At 44.9% G+C, this 22887-nt stretch overlaps 1 protein-coding gene across 1 annotated transcript in view; it reads right to left on the bottom strand.

Moving 5' to 3' along the window:
- Window positions 1–22887, bottom strand: part of acsf2 (acyl-CoA synthetase family member 2) — a 267757-nt gene that overhangs the window by 108487 nt on the left and 136383 nt on the right. The window contains exon 10 of the mRNA XM_078570862.1: window positions 7128–7204. Coding sequence (XP_078426988.1) covers window positions 7128–7204 — 77 coding nt within the window. The remainder of the gene's footprint in view (window positions 1–7127; window positions 7205–22887) is intronic.

Below are 22887 nucleotides of genomic sequence, written 5' to 3'. Positions count from 1 at the left end.
TAGCTACTATCTTCATGCTGACTTCTCTCAGACTCCCCCTACACACAATCTACCATCATGTGACTCTACATTCTAATGTGGGTGGTACTGTTTCCCCAGTCCCACATTAACTCAAGCACCCTTATACTACATCAACTTGTCTATGAAAATGGTGGGCGGGTAAAGACCTGCTGGTCAATTAAGACTGCCCCACACAATGATGGCTGAAGCATTATAACTAGGCACTGGGTATACTGTAGTCTCCTGAGTCAGGCAAAACAACAAATTCGGGTCAATAAGGGAGGATACTTTGGACAATGCCTCTCGACACCCTGTCCCCCGGCAGTGGAAATCGGTTTAGGAGATCACATGCATCAAGCCTGATCTATAAATAAACCAACATCCTCCATGATGCCAATCTCTGTTCCAGTCAGGAACCAGTCTAGTTCTCTCTTGAAGGTGATGCGGAGTCAGCACCCGCCACAGCAGCAGGAAACATTCCAGAGGCTCACTACTCCCTGGAGAAAGATGATCTGCCCTATATTTCCTCTACTCCTCCTCTTGCATAGTTTAAATCTCCCAATCTGTAAACTAGAATAATCTAAAAACCTTGCTCTGTATTGGCTGCTTCCTCCCTTGTGACTTCCAGTACTCCTAGCTGTTCTTCCTTCATCCACTTCCTGTCACACTTCCCTTTTTCATTTCCTAACCTCTGACCCTCAGCAAACAAATATTTTAATCCCCCCTGGTTCCTAGCACAAGCTTGCCACACCTTGCCTCCCTTGATTTTCTCTCCACCCTCCTGGTTTACAGTGTTTTCTTCAGTTGCCTTGTCTCATCACCTCTTCCTGAAGCCCTGCTACTAAAAGATTTCTTCAGTTTACCATGTCTGGCTGTCCACTGGACTAGCCTCCTCCTGCACTCTAGCACCATTATTCTTATCTCCACTGGACAGCACCTGGTTCCTCTCCAAATCTCACCAGTACCAGGACCTTTTCTCTAATCCTGATTCCAGGATCTTTGTCTCTGGTTATTCACCAACCCTCTCTTCACTATTCAGTCAGTCAAAGCACTCAGTAATTAAAACTCCTCAAATTATATCTCCTCTTACCCTTCTCTGCTCCAGTGGAAACAGTCCTACCATCACCTCATTACTACTACCACCCTGGAATTTTCCTGGCGAATCTACATTTTCTCCAGTTTTAATGTCCCTTCTTCATGAGGTGCCTAATATGGCAGATAATATCCTAACTGTGGCCTAACCAATTTATTTAAAACTTCTATCATGATTTCTTTCTTCTGGCACTCTGTGTCCCATTTAGATAATCTCTCCCTTTCTATGGCTTCCTTGGTCTTCACTAACACCTTCAGGAATGTCTTTGACCCCTCCCGCCACCGCTCAGTGTGTTTCCATTGAGTCTGTACACCCATTCTTAGTTTCTTCCATGCAAAAGTAAATTCTGTGTAATGCCTGACTAGCCATTCCCCTAACGTGTCAGAACAGGTCAGAGGGTGGGAATTCTGCAACGAGTAACTCACTGCTTGTCTCCCCAAAGTCTGTCCATCTACAAGGCACAGGTCAGGAGTGAGATGGAATACTCTCCACTGGCCTGGATGAGTGCAGCTCCCACAACACTCAAGAAGCTCAACACCTTCCAGGACAAAGCAGCATTGCTTGATCGGCATCCCATCCACCACCTTAAACATTCATGCCCTCCAACATCAGGACATAGTGGCAGCAGTGTATACCTTACACATAATTCACTGCAGCAATTCACCAAGCTTTTGACAGCACCTTCCTAACCAGTGATCTCTACCACCAAGAAGGACAAGGGCAGCAGATGCATGGGAACACCTCCACTTCCAAGTCAGACACCATCTAACTTGGAACTATATTGCCGTTCCTTCACTGTCACCAGATTAAAATCCTGGAACTCCCTTCCTTACAGCACTGTGAGTATACGCCACATGGACTGCAGCAGTTGAAGAAGGTGGCTCACAAATCACCTTCTCAAGGGCAATTTGAGATGGGCAACAAAGGCTGGCCTTGCCAGCGATGACCACATCCCATGAAAGAATTTTTTAAAAAAGTCATGCCTGCAGATGCACAATGGAATTTCAGAAAAGGACATTTCACAATGTCAGGTTCAGAGCCTACACAACCTGAGACTACAGCCAGAATCACAACCTCCTTTCTGGAGACTGTCCCTGTATCAATTAGGAACCGCAAAAATATTGTTCACTTTGTCAGCTGTGGCTCAGTCCATAGCACCCTCGCCTTTGACTCAGAGGGTTGTGGGTTCATGTCTCACTCCCAGAAACCAAGAACTGTGATTGTACTCGAAAGAGTTGCAATCTGTGACTGTTGATAACTCGAAAGAGTTTCATCTTTATGCTTTCAAATTAATGTCGATTTCTGGCCTCCCCACTGTCCACCAACCTAAAAACCTGCAGTCCTACCTTCAGATGTGATTCTAATCCAACCCCTGGCTCTGCTCTGCCTTCACCCACCCCAGACCTCACCAAAATGATACTGAAAGGTGTTCCACCAGGCCGAGAGTGTGCAGCCTGGAGAGAAGCAATTCCTTTAAAAGCTTCATCACTTGGAACAGATAATGCTAAAGAAATAATCAACACAAAATCTTGCCAGAAAATGGATGCAACCATAAAAAGTTTGTATTTATCATTGTCCTTCAAATTAAATGTTGTTTCATCCTCAAACACTAACTTCCCCATTTCAGTGTTTGGCTCTGCTACACCTAACATATGAAATAAGAGCAGCAGTAGGCCATTTGGAGTGGATGATCCATCTAGGCCTCCTCCGGAGGTCCCCAGCATCACAGATTCGTTGCACGTGATATCAAGAAATGGCTGAAGGCACTGGATACTGCAAAGGCTAAAGGCCCTAACAATTTTCCGGCAATAGTACTGAAGACTTGTGCTCCAGAACTTGCCACGCCCCTAGCCAAGCTTTTCCAGTACAGCTACAGCACTGGTATATACCCGGCTATGTGGAAAATTGTCCAGGTATGACCTGTACACAAAAAGCTGAATCCCCCACTATCAACATCCTGGGGGTTACCATTGACCAGAAACTGAACTGGACTAGCCATATAAATACTATAGCTACAAGAGCAGGTCAGAGGCTAGGAATCCTGCGATAAGTAACTCACCTCCTGACTCCCCAAAGCCTGTCCACCATCTACAAGGCACAAGTCAGGAATGTGATAGAATACTCTCCACTTGCCTGGATGGGTGCAGCTCCCACTATGCTCAAGAAGTTTGACATCGTCCAGGACAAAGCAGTCCGCTTGATTGGCACCACATCCACAAACATTCACTTCCTACACCACCGACGCACAGAAACAGCAGTGTCTACTATCTACAAGATGCACTGCAGGAATTCTCCAAGGCTCCTTAGATAGCACCTTCCAAACCCATGACGACTACCATCTAGAAGGACAAGGGCAGCAGATAGATGGGAACACCACCATCTGCAAGTTCCCCTCCAAGTCACTCACCATCCTGACTTGGAAATATATCGCCGTTCCTTCACTGTCACTGGGTCAAGATCCTGGAACTCCCTCCCTAACAGCACTGTGGGTGTACCTACACCACATGGACTGCAGCGGTTCAAGAAGGCAGCTCATCATCACCTTCTCGAGGGGAACAAGGGATGGGAAATAAATGCTTGCCCAGCCAGCGAAGCCCACATCCATGAATGAATAAAGAAAAGTTTGGCCCTTTGAATCTGTCCCCCCAGTCAACAAAATTATGGATTATCTGATTGTGGCCTTAACTCCACTTTTCTGACAGCCCCATTACCCTTGAGTTCCTTGTAGATCAAAAATCTGTCTAGCTCAGCCTTGAATATATCCAATGACCCAACCACCACAGCTCTCTGGGGTAGGAGAATTCCAAAGACTAACAGACCTTTGAGGGAAGAAATTCCTCTTCTTCGTTTTAAATGTGAGATCCCTTAATTCGAAATTGTGCCCTCTAGTTCAAGAGTTCCCTATGAGGGAAACATCCCCTCAGAATCTTATACATTTCAATAAGATCACCTCTCATTCTTCTAAACTCAAACTTTCTTTGTAAGACAACTCCTCATCACACAAATCAACCCAGTGGACTTTCTCTGAACTGTCTCTAATGCAAGCATATTCATCTGTAAATAAGGAGGCACAGTACTCTAGGCGTAGTCTCACAAATGCCCTGTACAGTTGTAGCAGGGCTTTCCTACTTTTATATTCTATCCCCCTTGCAACAACGGCCAACTTTCCATTTGCCTTCCTAGTTACTTGCTACACCTGCATGCTGACTTTTTGTGATTCATGCACAAGGATACCCAAATCCTTATGTACCTCAACAGTCTGCAGTCTTTCTCCATTTAAATAATATTCTTCCTGCCAAAGTGGACAACTTCACATTTTCCAACATTATAGTCCATTTGCCAATTTTTTGCCCAGTCATTTAACCTCCTCACAACTTGCTTTCCTACCCATCTTTGCATCGTCGATAAATCTGGCTACAAATGAGCTTGCAATTTCCTGCAGGGTCTGAGGCAAATGAGTTCAACTGAAAGGCCATTAATTACACAAAGACCAATTCTTTCTGCTAGTAATTAAGACAAAACCAGGTTGAGAAGCCTGTCCAACTCTTCAAACACTGATGGTCAGGATACCAAACTTTTCAATTCAGCATCTAAATCCTGTCCATTGAGCTCTCCAACTAAAATTAAAAATTTCCATGAGCAAAAATCTTTGGAACAGGCTCCTTATGGAGATAGTGGAGGCAGTCGGGATTGATCCAATTGAATTAGATGGATTTTTTCCAGAGAATAAAATTTGGGATAAAGTACATCAGTAATTTGAGACATGCCAAGCAAAGAAAAGAACAAAGAACAAAGAAAAGTACAGCACAGGAACAGGCCCTTTGGCCCTCCAAGCCTGCGCCGATCATATTGCCTATCAAACTAAAACATTTTGCACTTCCGGGGTCCGTTTCCCTCTATTCCCATCCTATTCATGTATTTGTCAAGCTGCCTCTTAAACACCACTATCATACCTGCTTCCACCACCTCCTCTGGCAGCGAATTCCAGACACTCACTACCCTCTGCGTAAAAAGCTTGCCCCGCACATCACCTCTAAAGTTTTCTCCTCTCACCTGAAATCTATGTCCCCTAGTAATTGACTCTTCCACCCTGGGAAAAAGCTTCGACTATCTACTATGTCCATGCCACTCATAATTTTGTAAACTTCTATCAAGTCGCCACTCAATCTCCGTCACTCTAGTGAGAACAATCCAAGTTTCTCCAACCTCTCCTCATAGCTAATAACCTCCAGACCAGGCAGCATCCTGGTAAACCTCCTCTGCACACTCTCCAATGCCTCCATATCCTTCTGGTAATGTGGTGACCAGAATTGCATGCAATATTCCAAGTGTGGCCTAACCAAGGTTCTATACAGCTGCAGCATGACTTCCCTGCTTTTATACTCAATACCCCTGCCTTCCTGACTACCTTATCCACTTTCAGTGACCAGTGGACCTGAACACCCAGATCCCTCTGCCAGTCGAAGCACTTAAGGGTTCTGCCATTTACTGTATAATTCCTACCTGTATTAGACCTTCCAAAATGCATTACCTCGCATTTGTCCGGATTAAACTCCATCTGCCATTTCTCCACCCAAGTCTCCAAATGATCTATATCCCGTTGTATCCTTTGACAATCCTCTTCCCTATCTGCAACTCCTCCAACCTTAGTGTCGTCTGCAAACTTACTAATTAGCCCAGTTACATTTTCCTCCAAATCATTTACGTATACCACAAACAGCAAATGTCCCAGCACTGATCCCTGCGGAACACCACTAGTCACAGCTCTCCATTCAGAAAAGCACCCTTCCACTGCTACCCTCTGTCTTCTATGACCAAGCCAATTCTGTATCCATCTTGCCAGCTCACCTCTGATCCCATGCGACTTTACCTTCTGTACCAGTCTGCCATGAGGGACCTTGTCAAAGGCCTTACTGAAATCCATGTTGATAACATCCACTGCCCTTCCATCGTCAATCATCTTTGTCACTTCCTCGAAAAACTCGATCAAGCTAGTGAGACACGACCTCCCCTTCACAAAACCATGTTATCTCTCACTAATATGCCCATTTGCTTCCAAATGGTAGTAAATCCTGTCACGAAGATTCTTCTCCAATAATTTCCCTACCACTGACGTAAGGCTCACCGGCCTGTAATTTCCTGGATTATCCCTGCTACCCTTCTTAAACAATGGAACAACATTGGCCATTCTCCAGTCCTCTGGGACCTCACCAGTAGCCAATGAGGATACAAAGATTTCTGCCAAGCCCCAGCAATCTTCTCTCTTGCCTCCCTCAGTACTCTGGGATAGATCCCATCTGGCCCTGGGGACTTATCCACCTTAATATTCTTCAAGACCCCTAACACCTCTTTTTTGTTTTCAACATGATCCAGGCTATCTACACACTCTTCCCTAGACAAATCGACCACTCAGTCCTTCTCCTTGGTGAATACTGATGACAAGTACTCATTTAGTATCTTTCCCATTTCTTCTGGCTCCACACACAGATTCCCACCTCTGTCCCTGAGTGGGCCTACCCTTTCCCTGGCTACCCTCTTGCTTTTTACATATGTATAAAAGGGCTTGGGATTTTCCTTAATCCTGGTTGCCAATGACTTTTCATGACCCCTTTTAGCCCTCCTGACTCCTTGCTTAAGCGTTTGGGAGGAACAGGTTACTTTGGATTTATGCTTCCTAAAGCTCTCCTACACTGGGGTTTTGCTCACCTCATGTCTGGGTCTGTTGTAGTCTAATTGCTTTGATTAGTCAACAACTCCATTACCACTGTATCATGCGACCACCTGGGTGCTAGATGGTGCATTAGATGGACCTTGGCCTTTTTCACCCAGCAACTCCTATGCTCAAAATCCCGTTCAAGTACTTGACAACTCTCAGCGAGGTTATACTGCATGATTACTGTCAGCCTCTCCAAAACATTCAAAATGGGAGGGTCTAAACAGGGCTCAGGTCAGGCAACCTTCCCAGTTCCAGAGCTTGGGCAAGTCAAACAAACAACAAGAAAATAGGTGGAAGCAGAAACTTAAAGGTACTCACGATAAGTTCAGGGGCATTCATTTCCTCCCTGATTTTCTTGGCCACTTCGATGGGGCATGGAGCGCCAGCTACAATTGCTGCCAGAGAAGGGGAAAAGAGATGTTCAGCAATTGATAGGTTGGCAAAGTGAACCAAAAAAACCAGGCAAATCATTCCTCAAACTTAAGGAGTTGAGTTACAGGGAAAGATTAAACAGATTAAGACTTTATTCCTTGGAGCGTAGAAGAATGAGGGGAGATTTGATAGAAGTTTACAAAATTATGAGGGGTTTAGACAGAGTAAATGCGAGTAGGCTCTTTCCACTTAGATTAGGAGAGATAAACACGAGAGGACATGGCTTTAGGGTGAAAGGGGAAAGGTTTAGGGGGAACATTAGGAGGAACTTCTTCACTCAGAGAGTGGTGAGAGTGTGGAACGAGCTACCATCTGACGTGGTAAATCCGAGCTCACTCTTAAGTTTTAAGAATAAATTGGATAGATACATGGATGGGAGAGGTCTGGAGGGTTATGGACTAGGTGTAGGTCAATGGGACTAGTGGAATAATATTTCGGCACAGACTAGAAGGGCCGAATGGCCTGTTTTCTGTGCTGTAATGTTCTATGGTTCTATTGTCAGCCTCCCCAAACTCATCTGATCATAGTGCTCCCTATCAAGGCTCTGTGTGTTAGGTTTGAAGAGGCACAACCTCCTGAACCGGACCTGGAATTTCACAAACACATCACAAAAATTCATCTCTTGTCCTGTTAATCAGTTGCAAAGATTTCACTAGCCATAAATGTTTAATTATAATAGCAATTATGATGGAATCCGTGGTTTGTGGGACCAAAGGAGCAGCAGCATGTTGTCTGAACACATGACTTGTCAAATGTTCTGTTAGATTCATTGACCCTAGTCAGACCCTAACATTAAAGGGAACTGAACCTTCAGGTTTCTAGGGAAACTAAAATAAACTGAAGCTGGTTGAAACCAAATAAAAGACAGTCATCTGAGTTCAGATAACCCCAGTGGTGCAGTGCAGGCAGGCTGAAGAAAACGAAAGCTGGATCCAGGAGCCAGCAACAAACAACTTACAGGGTTCCTGCAACTGTTTCTGTTACTTAAAGTAATTGACTGCCCAGACTCATCCAAACAGTGCACAGAGTTGTCACTGAGAGTTCAGATAAAGGGTGTAATGCTGGTGGATCCATGCTTTCAAGGCTGTCATGAGGGAGGTTCTGGAGAAGTGAGCCATTATGGCGAAGACTGTGCCCTTGGAACTCGGGTTGGCTGGGAGCAGCTGTCGGATGAGAATTGATGGTTAAACCTTTGAAGAAAATAAGCTGAAATTCTACCTGAGAAAGTGCAAAGCTTTGAAGGACTTTATGGCTAAAATTTGTAGACTGTCCAGTGAATCTGTGAAATCTATCTTTGTTGTATTTGTTATTTAATGTATGATTAATAATAAAATTATAAAAAGTGAAATCTTGTCCAAATGCTTTTTGTTGGGTCGTTTGGTAAAGTTCGATTCTTTTGGTTTGTTGGTCTCCACCGGGTTCATAACAAGGTAAAGAGCACATTTCCCATTTCCACCAGTCAGAAATATTATGAAACCAGCTGCACTAAAATACCAATTAGGAGGATGAGCAAGTGAAACATCACTAAAAATGACTGCTTTCATGTTCACTGGATCACCCAAGGATGGAAACCTAATTATGCATTTCTCCAGATTTAATTGTTTTTAATATTTTATTTGCTCTTAAAACATCACTACTTTAGCATGTTTCCTCATAGTACTTAACTCCAAAATATCAAAATTAACATCTGGTATAGTATGAGTACCCAAGCAGTTCAACTGACTAATCAAGCTTTGTAATTGCTTTGCCTCTTCTGAAGATGCAACACCAATTTCAGTAAAGATCAAGCTCATGGAATAAAAGGGACAGTGATAGCCAGGATACAAAGTTGATTGAACGACAAGAAACAGAGAGTAATGGTGAATGGTTGTACTTCAAACTGAAGGAAGGCATAGACAGGATCCCTGGGGGATAAACACTAGAACCATTGCTTTTCTTGATCTACTTTAATGATCTAGGGCAGAATTTTAGATTTCTCTGCTGGTGGGTTTGCAGGTGGGGTGGGGGAGGGGCATCAAATTCCTCGGATGGCCTCCGCACCAGGCTCCCACCCACCCCAACCCCTCTGCAATCTTTGGCCAGCCTGTCTGCTCTTGCCACAATTGAGGCCTTTATTGGCCAATTAATGATCATTTAAGGGTTATTTCCTGCCCAGCCTCAATTTTCATGTTGGTGGGAGGAGTTCAGGGGCAGGGGGAAGCTTGGAAAATCACCCTGCTCAGGCCTGGGGCATGTTGACTTTCAACATGTTGGGGTGGTAGCCCAACAAGGTCTGGCCCCTGTGGATATTTCCTCCCTGACTGCCATCTCCACCAACATCCCCACCCACCTTTGCCACCGAAGCCTCACCTCCCCACACCACCCTGAGACTCCCACACTTACCTCCCTCTTGGACTCCTGGGACTTAAGACTCTGGGGAGTGATTGCAGTCCGAGTCCTGTCTACTGCAGCTTCTGGCACTGCTAGGACGAGAGAGTTGCCGGCCAGTGAAGGGCGGAAGTCCCATTTCCAGTCAATTGGAGGGTTAATTGGCCAGAGGGTAGCCAGTATCAGCGGTGATGTATTTGCCACCGACTCTTCGGGTGGCAGGAAGGGAAATCCTGCCATCCTGAAAATCCTGGCCCTAGACTTGGGTATGCAGGACACAATTTCATAATTTGCAGATGACACAAAACTTGAAAGTATTGTGAACTGTGTGCAGAATAGTGATCAACTTCAAACGAACGCAAGCAGACTGGCGGAATGGGTGGACAATGGCAGATGAAATTTAATGCAGAGAAATGTGAAGCAAAACATTTTGGTTGGAAGAACGAGGAGAGACAAAGAAGCAAAGGCAATTTGAGGAAAATCTTTTTTTTTGTGCTGCGGGCGGTTAGGATCTGAAAAGCACTGCCTGAGAGTCTGGTGGAGGCAGAATCAATCATGGTTTTCAAAAGAGAATTCTATATTTATCTGGAGAAAATACTTGCAGGGCTATGGGGAAAAGAAGGGGGATTGGGACTAGGTGAATTGCTCTTGCAAAGAGCCAGCACAAACATGATGGGTCTAATACCGTCCTTTTGTGCTGTAATCATTCCATGATTCTATGAAAATAAAGCGTACAATTCTAAAGGGAGCACAGGAGCAGAGAGACCTGGGATTATATCTGCAAAGATTGTTGAAAGTGGAAGGTTGAGAAAGTGGTTTAAAAGACATCCGGGGTCCTGTTCTTCATTGATAGAAGCACAGAGTACAAATCCACAAATGTGTGAAAGTTGGTTACTCCTTATCTATTATCTCAGAATAAACTTCAGACCGTCTCCAACTATCTAATTCCCTCTGTTTGCCTCTCTTATTAGTTTTTGCTCAATTTTATTGACAGCAACATTCTGTTCTGAGACAGCTCTACGGCCTTTATTTCATTGTGTAATCTATTCAACCTACGGCTTCTACATGCACTTTTATGTCTGATGGGACTACAGCTGTGAGATCTCAGTCTTGTGCTATCCAAGGGTCTTTCTCTTGGCACGTGATCATTTTTTTGTGCCAGTGTCACTTCCTGACCCACTATCAGTACTCGCACCACGCTCTCCACTGTTTATCCCCATTCTGCCAGTCCATGGATCTCACTGCTTGGCCATCACCCTGCTTTTAACCAATATTTAAACTTGCCAGTATCTTGTCCTGCATGTCCCACAATTATTGCACCTCTCCATTCACTAGCCTTCTGAAATATATAATACCCAAGTACCCATTCTGGGCAATTGGCCTTTGAATGTGATAGCTCTGTCCTATGTGTAACTGCAGTACTGTGTTTGGCTGCAGTAGAGAGCTTCAGTTGGAATTTGGTGACTGAAGGAGTTTAAGGATTAAATTATGGGTTAAATTCTATCTAAAGTCTAGTCTTTCTTTAATTTAGCAATTAACTAAAAGTTGCTGTTAGGGTTGGAAAAAGGTGAGTTTTAGTCCAGCCTTAAAATAGGGCTCATACAGGCTCTGCTTGCAGCTGCAATGAGTTAATTAGATAACTAGCTTAATCAGGTTTTCAGAGGCTAGGTTCAGAGAGTATAAAAATAGGCTATCTTATAGTGCAGACTTTGTCTGCAGTGGAGTGCTGTGTTTTGCTGCAGTGGAGAGCTTCAGTTGGAGTTTGGTGACTGAGGGAGTTCAGGGAGGAGGTGCTCCTTTCTTTTTCTACCTTTGTTCAGAAAGAAGAACAGTGGCCTTGGTAAGTAGGGACTGGTGAGTAAATTAGTAAAGTGTAATATTTTTAAAGTTCCTACATATGGATTTAACTGTGAAGTGCCAGGATTAAGGGAAATTGAAGGGCCAATATAATAAAGTAATATAAATAATCCAAAATAGAATAAAGTTAACGTAAGGGAAGTAGAATTAATATCATGGCAGGGCAGCTCAGTTGAGTGGAATGTGTGCCCTGTTAAACATATGAGGTCATGGACGCTACCGGTGTCCTAGATGACCACATGTGCAGGAAGTGCTGTCAGCTGCTGAAACTTGAGCTTCGGGTTTCAGAGCTCAAGCGGCAGCTGAAATCTCTGTGGCACTTCCACGAGGCTGAGAACTATGTGGATAGCACGTTCAGAGAGGTGATCACACCACAGCTTAAGGGCCTGGAAACAGAGAGGGAATGGGTGACCTCCAGGCAGTCCAAGAGAAGTAGGCAGGTAGTGCAGGAGTCCCCTGGGGTCCTGCTCAGAAATCAGCTTTCCGTTTTGGGAGCTGGTGAAGGTACTGGCTCCTCAGAGAAGTGTAGTCAGAGCCAAGTTTGTAACACCATGAGCGGCTTAGCTGTACAGGAGGGGAAAAAGAAGAAAGGAAGAGCTACAGTGATAGGGGATTCATTGGTTAGGGGAACAGGCAGGTGTTTCTGTGGCCGTAGGATGACTCCAGGATGATATATTGCCTCCCTGGTGCCAGAGTCAAGGATGTCACAGAGCGGCTGCGGAACGTTCTTCTGGGGAAGGGTGATCAGCCAGAGGTCGTGCTCCACATTGGTACCAATGACTTGGGCAAGAAGGGGGATGTGGTCCTGCAATTAGAATTTAGGGAGCTAGGTAGAAAATTAGCAGGACCTCTAAAGTAGTAATTTCCAGATTACTCCCAGTGCCATGTGCCAGTGAGTACAAAAATAGGAAGATAAGGCAAATGAATGCGTGACAGGAAAGATGGTGCAGGAGGGAGGGCTTTAGATTCCTGGGACACTGGGACTGGCTCTGGGGTAGATGGCACCTGTACAAGCCAGATGGGTTGCACCTAAATAAAGCTGGGACTGAGTTCCTTGTGGGGTGTTTTCCTAGTGCTGTTGGGAGGGCTTTAAACTAACTCGGCAGGAGTGTGGGAACTTAGAGAAAATATTAGAGAGGACTACCAGGCAGCACAAAATACTGGGAGAGTCAGATAACACTAGAATAGAGAATAGTAAGTTAATAGGTGGAGTATGGGTGAGGGAGAATGTAACAAGATCTAAATCAGGGTGACTATGTATGTATGTGAATGCACGGAGTATAGTAAATAAGATTGGGGAGTTACAGGCGCAGATTGCCATGTGGAAATATGATATTGTGGCAATAACAGAGACCTGGCTGAAGGAAGAGCAGGACTGGGTGTTAAATATTCCTGGGTACAAGATGTTCAGAAATGATAGGAAAGGAGGAGGGGTGGTAGTATTGGTTAAGGAGAGCATTGCAGTGCTTGAGAAAGAGGATGTCCCAGAGGGTTCAAGGACAGAATCAATTTGACTAGAACTAGGGAACAAAAAGGGTGCAATAACATTGCTTGGTGTAGTCTATAGATCGCCAAATAGTGAGAAGGACGTAGAAGAACAAATCTGCAGGGAAATCACAGAGAGATGCAGATATTTATAGAGTAGTTATAATGGGGGACTTTAATTACCCGAATGTAGACGGGGGACAGTGGTAGTGTAAAGGGCGGAGAGGGGCAAAAGTTGCTAGATTGTGTTTAGGAAAATTTTCTGCATCAGTATGTGTCCAATCCACCAAGAAAAGAAGCACTGTTGGACCTGGTTCTTGGAAATGAGGTGGGCCAACTAGATCAAGTGTCAGTGGGGGAGCACTTAGGAGACAGTGATCATTGTATTGTACGTTATAGGATGATGATAGAAAAGGATGATAGGCAATCCAGAGTAATAATAATTAAGTGGACAACAGCCGACTTTGATGGGACAAGAACGAAGCTGGGCCAAATAGATTGGAACGAAAGATTGGCGGGAAAAGCTGTAGCTGAACAAGGACAAGGTTCAAAAAAGAATTGGTTCTGGCACAGTCAAGGTATATTCCATTGAAAGGGAAAAGTAGGACAAACAAATTGAGAGCTCCCTGGATGAAAAAGGTGATGGAAATTAAGATAAAGAAGAAAAGGTGTGCTTACGACGGGTGTCAGGTAGAAAATACAATTGAGAACCAAGAGGAATACAGAAGGTTCAGAGGGGAGGTGAAAAAGCATATTAGAGAAGCAAAGAGGGATTATGAGAAAAGACTGGTAAGCAACATTAAGGGGAATCCCAAAGTCTTCTATAGGCACATAGAGTAAAAGAGCGGTAAAAGGAGGGGTAGGGCCAATTAGGGACCTAAAAGGGAATTTATACATGGACGAAGGGGCAATGCCTGAGGTATTAAATGAATACTTTGCATCTGTCTTTACCAAGGAGGTAGATGGTACCCAGGACATGTTGACAGACCAGGAAACTCTATCACGAGAAGGGTTCAAAATTGATAAGGAGGAAGTGTTGAATAGACTGTCGGTACTTAAAGTTGACAAGGCACCGGGACCGGATGAAATACATCCAAGGATATTGAAGGAAATGAGAGTAGAAATTCAGGGGCACTGGCCATAATCTTTCAGTCTTTCCTAGGCTCAGGGGAGGTGTCAGAGGACTGGAGAATTGCAAACATTATGCCCTTGTTCAAAAACGGTTGGAAGGATAAGCCCAGCAATTACAAACCAGTCAGTTTAACTTCAGTGGTGGGCAAGATTCTAGAAACAATTATTCAGGATAAAATTAGTAGTCACATGGAAAAATATGGGTTGATAAGGAAGAACCAGCATGGATTTCTAAAGGGGAAATCGTGTTTAATTAACTTGCTGGAGTTTTTTGAAGAGGTAACAGAAAAGGTCGATGAGGGTAATGCTGTTGATGTGGTGTACATGGACTTTCAATAGGCATTTGATACAGTGCCACACAACACTTGAGAAAAGTTATTACTCATGGAATAAAAGGGACAGTAGCAACATGGATACAAAATTGGCTGAAAAGTAGGAAGCAGAGAGTAATGGTCGATAGATATTTTTTGGACTGGAGGAAGGTTTGTAATGGAGTTCCCCAGGGGTCGGTATTGGGACCCTTGCTGTTCCTGATATATATTAATGATCTAGATCTTGGTGTACAGGGGACAATTTCAAAGTTTGTGGATGATTTGAAGCTTGGGAGTGTTGTGAACTGCGAGGAGGATGGTGCGAAACTTCAAGAGGACATAGACAAGTTGGTGGAGTGGACAGATAGATGACAGGTGAAGTTCAATGCGGAGAAGTGTGAGTTGATGCATTTTGGTAGGAAGAACATGGACAGACAATATAAAATAAGGGGTGAAATTTTGAAGGGGATGCAGGAGCAGAAAGACTTGGATGCATATGTGCATAGGTCATTGGCAGGACAGGTGGAGAGAGCAGTTAATAAAGCATATAGTATCCTGGGCTTTATTAATAGGGGCATAGAGTACAAGAGCAAGGAGGTTATGCTGAATTTATATAAGACACTCGTTAGACCTCAGCTGGAATATTATGTACAGTTCTGGGCACCATATCCACTCTCTTCAATGTGTTCACATCCTTCCTATAAGAGATTTACCAGAATGGTTCCAGGGATGAGAAACTTCAGCTATGAGGATAGATTGGAAAGGTTGGGACTGTTCTCCTTGGAGAGAAGAAGGCTAAACGGAGACTTGATAGAGATGTTCAAAGTCACGAGGGGGCTGGACAGAGTAGATAGGGAGAAGCTGTTCCCGCTGGCAAAAGGATCAGGAATGAAAGGGCACAGATTTAAAGTTATTTGCAAAAGAAGCAAGTGTGACATGAGAAAACTTTTTCACACAACGAGTTGTTTGGGTCTGGAATGCACTGCCTGGAAGTGATGAAATGCCTCAATCAAGGCATTCAAGAGGACATTGTTTCTATTCGAATAATCATCTAATGTGCAGGGGTACAGGGAAAAGACAGGGCAATGACACTAGGCCATAATGCTCATTTGGAGAGCCGGTGCAGACATGATGGTCCGAATGGCCTTCTTCTGTGCCGTTAAGATTCTGTGTCATAGCCACTAAAACTACAACTATGCAGCCTTGATTTACTACATTCTGTTCCTAAGGACCTTCACCACGAACACCATGAGCAGGATGGAGGGCTTCAGATACTTGGAGCATTGAGATCAATTCTAGGACTGGAGGCTCCAGTTAAAAGGGATGAGTTGTACCTCAATAGGGCTGGGATCAATGTCCTTGCAGGCGGGTTTATCATGTGTTTTGGGAGGCTTTAAAAGTAATTGGCAGGGGGTGGACACCAAAATGAGGTGATTAAAGGAATGAGAGTGTTGAATAGCACTAGAGAAAGAAGTAGTATCTTATTAAATATGGACAGACTAAGAAGGACTACAAGGAAAACAAAGACAAGTTTAACATAAATATCTGTAAACAAACAAAGAGCAGTGAATAAGGTGGGTGAGCTATGGGCACAAATAGCTGTGTGGAAATATGATGCACTTGCAATAATGAAAATGTGCCTCAAAAATGGTTAGGACTGGACACTTAATATTCACGGATTCATAGTGTTCAGAAAAGATAGGGAAGGAAAAAACGGAAGTGGTTGACAGTATTGATTAGGGAAGACATTGTGGTATTGGAAATAGAGGTAGTCCTTGAGAGGGCAAAGATAAAATCCGTTTGGTTAAAGTTAAGAGGCAAAAAGGGTCTGATCACACTGCTGGGGGTATTCTATAGGCCTCTAAATAGTGAGACAGAGAAATAGAGGAGCAAATTTCTAAGTAAAGGGAAAAGAGGGGAAGGAATTTCTGAAATCTGTTCAAGACAATTTCCTTGACCAGTATGTTTTTGGCCCAATTAGAAAGGAGGCATTGTTGGATCTGGTGCTGGGGAATGAGGTGGGCCAAGTGGACCAAGTTTCTGTCGGGAAAGCTTGGGTAAGAGTGATCATTCTATCATAAGGTTTAGATTAGTAATGGAGACAAGCAAGGAATAATCAAGCGAGTAGGACTTTTAAATTGGAAGAGGGCCAGTTTCAATGGGATGAAAAGGGATCTAGCCATTGTAAAATGGAACCAGAGACTGACAGGAAAAACTGTAATGGAACAATGGGTGGATCTTTAAGGAAGAGATGGTTCAGGTACATTACCAAAAGAGGAAAAAGCCAGAGAACCAAAGGCAGGGCCTCCTTAGATGACCAGGGAGATGGAGAAAATGAAGAAACATAAAAAGAGGGGTATGATGGCCAAATACAATAAGTTGAGAGGGGAATTTTGGAGAGAATGAGAATAGACTGGCAGTTAACATAAAAGAGAACCCAAATACTGCAAAGGCTACGGGCCCTGACAATATTCCGGCAATAGTACTGAAGACTTGTGCTCCAGAACTTGCCGTACCCCAAGCCAAGTTGTTCCAGTACAGCTACAACACTGGCATCTGCCCAGCTACATGGAAAATTGCCCAGGTATGACCTGTACACAAAAAGCAGGACAAATCCAACCCGGCCAATTACCGCCCCATCAGTCTACTCTCAATCATCAGTAAAGTGATGGAAGGGGTCATCAACAGTGCTACCAAGTGGCACTTGCTTAGCAATAACCTGCTCACTGATGCCCAGTTTGGGTTCCGCCAGTGCCACCCAGCTCCTGACCTCATTAAAGCCTTGGTTCAAACATGGACAAAAGAGCTGAACTCCTGAGGTGAGGTGAGAGTGACTGCCCTTGACATCAAGGCAGCATTTGACCGAGTGTGGCATCAAAGAGCCCTGGCAAAACTGGAGTCTATGGGACTCGGGGGGGAGACTCTCTGCTGCTTGGAGTCATACCAAGCACAAATGAAGATGGCTGTGGTTGTTGAAGGTCAGTCATCTCAGCTCCAGGACATCACCGCAAGAGTTCCTCAGGGTAGTGTCCTTGGCCCAATCATCTTCAGTTGCTTCATCAATGACTTGCCTTCCATTGTAAGGTCAGAGGTGGGGATGTTCACTGATGATTGCACAATGTTCTGCATCATTCGAGACTCCTCAGGTGCTGAAGCAGTCCATGTCCAAATGCAGCAAGGCCTGGACAATATCCAGGCTGGGGCCGACAAGTGGCAAGTAACATTCGTGCCTCACAAGTGCCAGGCAATGACCATCTCCAACAAGAGAGAATCCAACCATTGCCCCTTGATGTTCAATGGCATTAACATCACTGAATCCCCCATTATCAACATCCTGGGTGTTACCATTGGCCAGAAACTGAACTGGACTAGCCATATAAATACTGGCTACAAGAGCAGGTCAGAGGCTAGGAATCATGTGACGAGTAACTCACCTCCTGACTCCCCAAAGCTTGTCCACCATCAACAAGGCACAAGTCAGGAGTGTGATGGAATACTCCCTACTTGCCTGGATAAGTGCAGCTCCCACAACACTAGAAGCTTGACACCGTCCAGGACAAAGCAGCCCACTTGATTGGCACCACATCCACAAACATACACTCCCTCTACCACCGACAAGCAATAGCAGCAGTGTGTACCATCTACAAGATGCACTGCAGGAATTCTCCAAGGCTCCTTCAACAACACCTTCCAAACCCATGACCACTACCAGCTAGAAGACAAGGGCAGCACATACATGGGAACGCCACCACCTGGAATTTCCCCTCCAAGCCACTCACCATCCTGACTTGGAAATATGTCACTGTTCCTTCATTGTCGTTGGGTCAAAATCCTGGAACTCCCTTCCTAACAGCACTGTGGATGTACCTACACCACATGGACTGCAGCAGTTCAAGAAGGCAGCTCACCACCACCTTCTCAAGGGCAACTAGGGATGGGCAATAAATGCTGGCCCAGCCAGCGAAGCCCACATCCCGAGAATGAATTAAGAAAAAAATATCATCTATCGGCATGTAAATAGTAAGCGGGTAGTAAGGGGTGGAATGAGTCCTATTAGGGACAGAGGGTGATCTATGCTTTGTGATGCAGGACAAGGCTAGAATACTTACTGAGCACCTAATGATGGTTCCTGCCTCTACCACCTTTTCAAGCAGTGAGCTCCAGATTCCCATCAGCCCCTGGGTGAAAAAACATCTCCCTCGAATCCCCTTTAAATCACCTACCTGATAACTAAAATTCTCCAGTCCAGGCAACATTCTCATAAATCTCCTCTATATCCTTCCTCATACAATCATATCTTTCCTACAGTGCAGTGACCAGAACCGCGCACAATACTCCAGCTGTGGCCGAACCAATGTGATATGGGTTCCAGCATAACCTCCCAGCTCTTATGTTCTTTGCATCCTAAACTACCCTTATCTACCTATCCATCCATCTTCAGAAACTGGGTGTGCACTCCAAGGTCCTTCTGTTCCTCTACAATTCTCTGCATCCTATCACTTATTGTGTCTCCCCTTGCCTTGTTTACCCTCTCCAAATGCATTATCTCATTTCTCCAATTGAACTCCATTTGTCATGTTCGCCCACCTGACCAGCTGAATGATGTTTTCTTGCAGTGTTCTTCCTCACAAACAACCACATGGCCAGTTTTCATATTATCTGCAAACTTCTTAATTGTACTCCTACATTCAAGTCCAAATCATTGACATATACCATGACCCAGTACTGGGCCCTGCAGAACCTCACCAGAAACAGCCTTTCAGTAATTAGAACACCCATCAAGCATTACCATTTGCTTCCTGGTTCCCTTCCTGGAGTCAGTTTTAGAACCAACTTACCACTTTGCCTTGGATCCTATGGGCTTTTACTTTTGTGACCAGTCTGCCATATGGGACCTTATCAAAAGCCTTGCTAAAATCCATATAGGCTACATTAAATGCACTCTCCTCATTGGCCTTCCTTGTTACCACCTCAAAAAATTCAATCATGTTAGTCTGACAGAACCTGCCCTTAACAAATCCACACTGAGTATCCTTGATTCCCAGAGAGCAGTGGAGGCTGAGCCATTGAAATAGATCAAGGCTGAGGTAGATAGATTTTTGAACAACAAGGGTTGCAGTGGTACACTGGAAAGTGGAGTTGAGGCCACAGCCAGACCTTATCTACTGACTGGGCAGGCTGGAGTTGCTGAATGGCCTACTTCTGCCCCTAATTCTTGTTTTCTTGTGTATGAAGGTAGTGGTGCCGGGTTTTGGGGGAAGTGGGTGGTGGAGGTGGGAGTGGTGCTGGGTGTTGGGGTGGAGGTGGTGCTGAGTGGTGCCAGGGGTTTGGGGGACAGGGGTTAGTGGAGTTAAAGGGGGCAGGGAGGTTGTTGTGAGCAAAGCCTGGGGTGCCCTACACCTGCTAGGGGCAGCACTAAATAACTCAAGATAAGTAACAGCCTAATTATCAGGCAAACAAAGAAATATAGAAAACAGGAGCAGGCGAAGGTCACTTGGCCCTTCGAGCCTGCTCCGCCTTTCAATATGATCATGGTTGACCCTCTATCTCAACGCCATACTCCCGCTCTCTCCCCATGCCCCTTGATGCCTTTAGAGTCTAGAAATCTATCTATTTCCTTCTAAAATATATTCAGTGACTTGGCCTCCACAGCCCTCTGTGGTAGAGAATTCCACGGGCAGAATTTTCCCCCCGTCGGGGGGGAAGTTGATGGGCTGGCGCATGCGGGCGCACTTCCAATTGGCGCCCCCGATTGGAGGCGTGGTGCCATTTTATGTGGGCGGGCCTATTAAGGCCTGCCCAGCGTGATATCCGCAGGGAAGCGCTATGCACTGCCTGTGCGGGTAGGGGGCAATCCCCAAAATTGAGAGTGCGCTCTTTCACGCATGTCCACGAAAGAGCGCACTCATCTCCTTGAGGCTAAGTGCTGCCTCAGGGAGATCGGCTCTACTTTCAACAATATTAAAAATGGGGGAAAAAAAATTCCCTTACATGTCCCCTAATGTGACAACGTCACATGAGTTGGGACATGTTCATAATTTCCATAACAACTTTATTAAAATTTTTAAAACCCTACATGAAACCTCATTCCGCCGGTAAATGAGGTTTCATGCTTTTTTTAATTCCTGCCGGGGTTCCTGGCCGACTCGCCAACTTTAAGGTTGGACGGGCAGGTCCTTTAATTACTTAATTGATCCTGTCAATGGCCTCAATTGGCCATTGACAGGTCAGCGGGCCCGCAGCTGATTTTGCTGCGCCCCCGCCTTGCTGAAAATTTAAATGGGGTGCGGTGACGTTGGGGGTTCCACCCGATGTCGTTCCACATCATTTTACGCACCAGTGAGTGGGCCCCGCCCCCGCTCGCCGACGGTAAAATCCTGCCCCATAGGTTCACCACCCTCTGAGTGAAGAAGTTTCTCCTCATCTCAGTCCTAAATGGCCTACCCCTACAGTATCCTGAGACTATGACCCCTTGTTCTAGACCCCCCCAGGCAGAAGAAACATCATCCCTGCAACTAGTCTGACCATCCCTGTCAGAATTTTATGTGTTTCAATTGATCCGCTCTCATTCCTCTAAATTCCAATGAATGCAGGCCTAGTCGGCCCAATCTCTCCTCATACGACATTCCTGCCATCCCAGAAATCAGTCTGGTGAATCTTCGCTGCACTTCCTCTATGGCAAGTATATCCTTTCTTAGGTAAGGCCACCAAAACTGCACACAATAATCCAGGTGTGGGCTCACCAAGGCCCTGTACAGCTGCAGTAAGACACCCTTACTCCTGTATTCAAGTCCTCTCACAATGAAGGCCAACATACCATTTGCCTTCTTAACTGCTTTCTGCACCTGCATGCTTGCTTTCAGTGATTGGTGTACAAGGACACCCAGGTCCCTTTGTACATCAACATTTCCCAACCTATCATCATTTAAATAATACTCTGCCATTATGTTTTTCCTACCAAAGTGGATAACTTCACACTTATCCATGTTATACTGCATCTGCCATGTATTTGCCCACTCACTCAACCTGTCTAAATTGTCTTGAAGCCTCTTAACACCCTCCTCATTGCTCACATTCCCATCAAGTTTCATGTCATCAGCAATCCTGGAAATATTACATTTGGTTGCCTTATCCAAATCATTGATATATATTGTGATTAGCTGGGGCCCCAGCACTGATCCCTGCGGTACCCCACTAGTTACCACCTGCCACTCTGAAAAAGACCCATTTATTCCAGCTCTCTGTTTCCTGTCTGTTAACCAATTCTCAACCCATGCCAATATATTACCCCCAATCCCATGTGCTTTAATTTTACACACTAACTACTTATGTGGGACTTAAATCTTTTTGAAAATCCAAATGCACCACATCCACTGGTTCTCCCTTATCCATTCTGCTAGTTACATCCTCATAAAATGCTCCAGTAGGTTTGTCAAATGCAGTTTCCCTTTCATAAATCCATGTTGACTTTGTCTATTCCCGTTGATTTTCTAAGTGTCCAGTTATCACATCCTTTACATTGACTCCAGTATTTTCCCTAATATTAATGTCAGGCTAACTGGTTTGTAATTCTGCTCTTTTCTTCCTCCCTCCTTTTTTAAATAGTGGGGTTACATTTGCCTCCCTCCAATCTGCAGAGACTGTTCCAGAATCTACAGAATGTTGGAAGATAAAAACCAACACATCTATTATTTCCATGGCCACCTCCTTTAGTACCCTGGGATGTAGATTATCGGGCCCTGGGGATTTATCAGCTTTTAGTTCTCCAGCACTATTGTTTTAGTAATATTAATTTCCTTCAATTCCTCCTTGTCACTAGACCCTTGGTTCCCTAGTATTTCTGGCAAGTTATTTGTGTCTTCCTCCGAAGACAGAACTAAAGTAGTTGTTTAAGTGCTCTGCCGTTTCCTTGTTCTCTATTATAAATTCTCCCATTTCAGACTGCAGGACCTACATTTGTCTTCATTAATCTTTTTCTTTTTACATACTTCTTGAAGCTTTTACAGTCCGCTTTTATGTTCCTTGTAAGTTTACTGTCATACTCTATCTTCACCTCAATCAATTGCTTGGTCCGCCTTTGCTGATTCTAAACTGCTCCTAACCCTCAGGCTTGCTACTTTTTCTAGCAACTTTATGGGCTGAATTTTATGTTGGTTGGGCGGGTGGGCCCAACCCAATCGGCGGCGAGCGTAGAGCCGATCACTGCCGGCAAAACAGGCCGCGCTGCCATTTTGCGCGTTCAGACTCCCATGTTCAGCGGGAAATTCAAATCTGCGGCGGGCGTGTTCAGACCGCCAGTTCCAATGGGGAACCAATATATAACCAATGTATAAAGAAAGGCCAGGCAGCCTCCTTTAGGCTGTTCACCATGGCCAGAGTCTGGGCTCCAGAGGAGGTCAGGGCAGAGGAGGAGGAGGGGGGCAGCCTGCAGGATAGGCCAGCAGGGAGCTAATGTGCCCCTCGGTTCTCCGATGCCTGCCTTGCTGCCCTCCTCA

This window comes from Cetorhinus maximus, chromosome 24 (assembly GCF_964194155.1).
Source record: "Cetorhinus maximus chromosome 24, sCetMax3.hap1.1, whole genome shotgun sequence".
Taxonomy (NCBI): Eukaryota; Metazoa; Chordata; class Chondrichthyes; order Lamniformes; family Cetorhinidae; genus Cetorhinus; species Cetorhinus maximus.
Note: the sequence above shows the minus strand (reverse complement) of the source record. Positions and strands in the feature narration are given on the sequence as shown.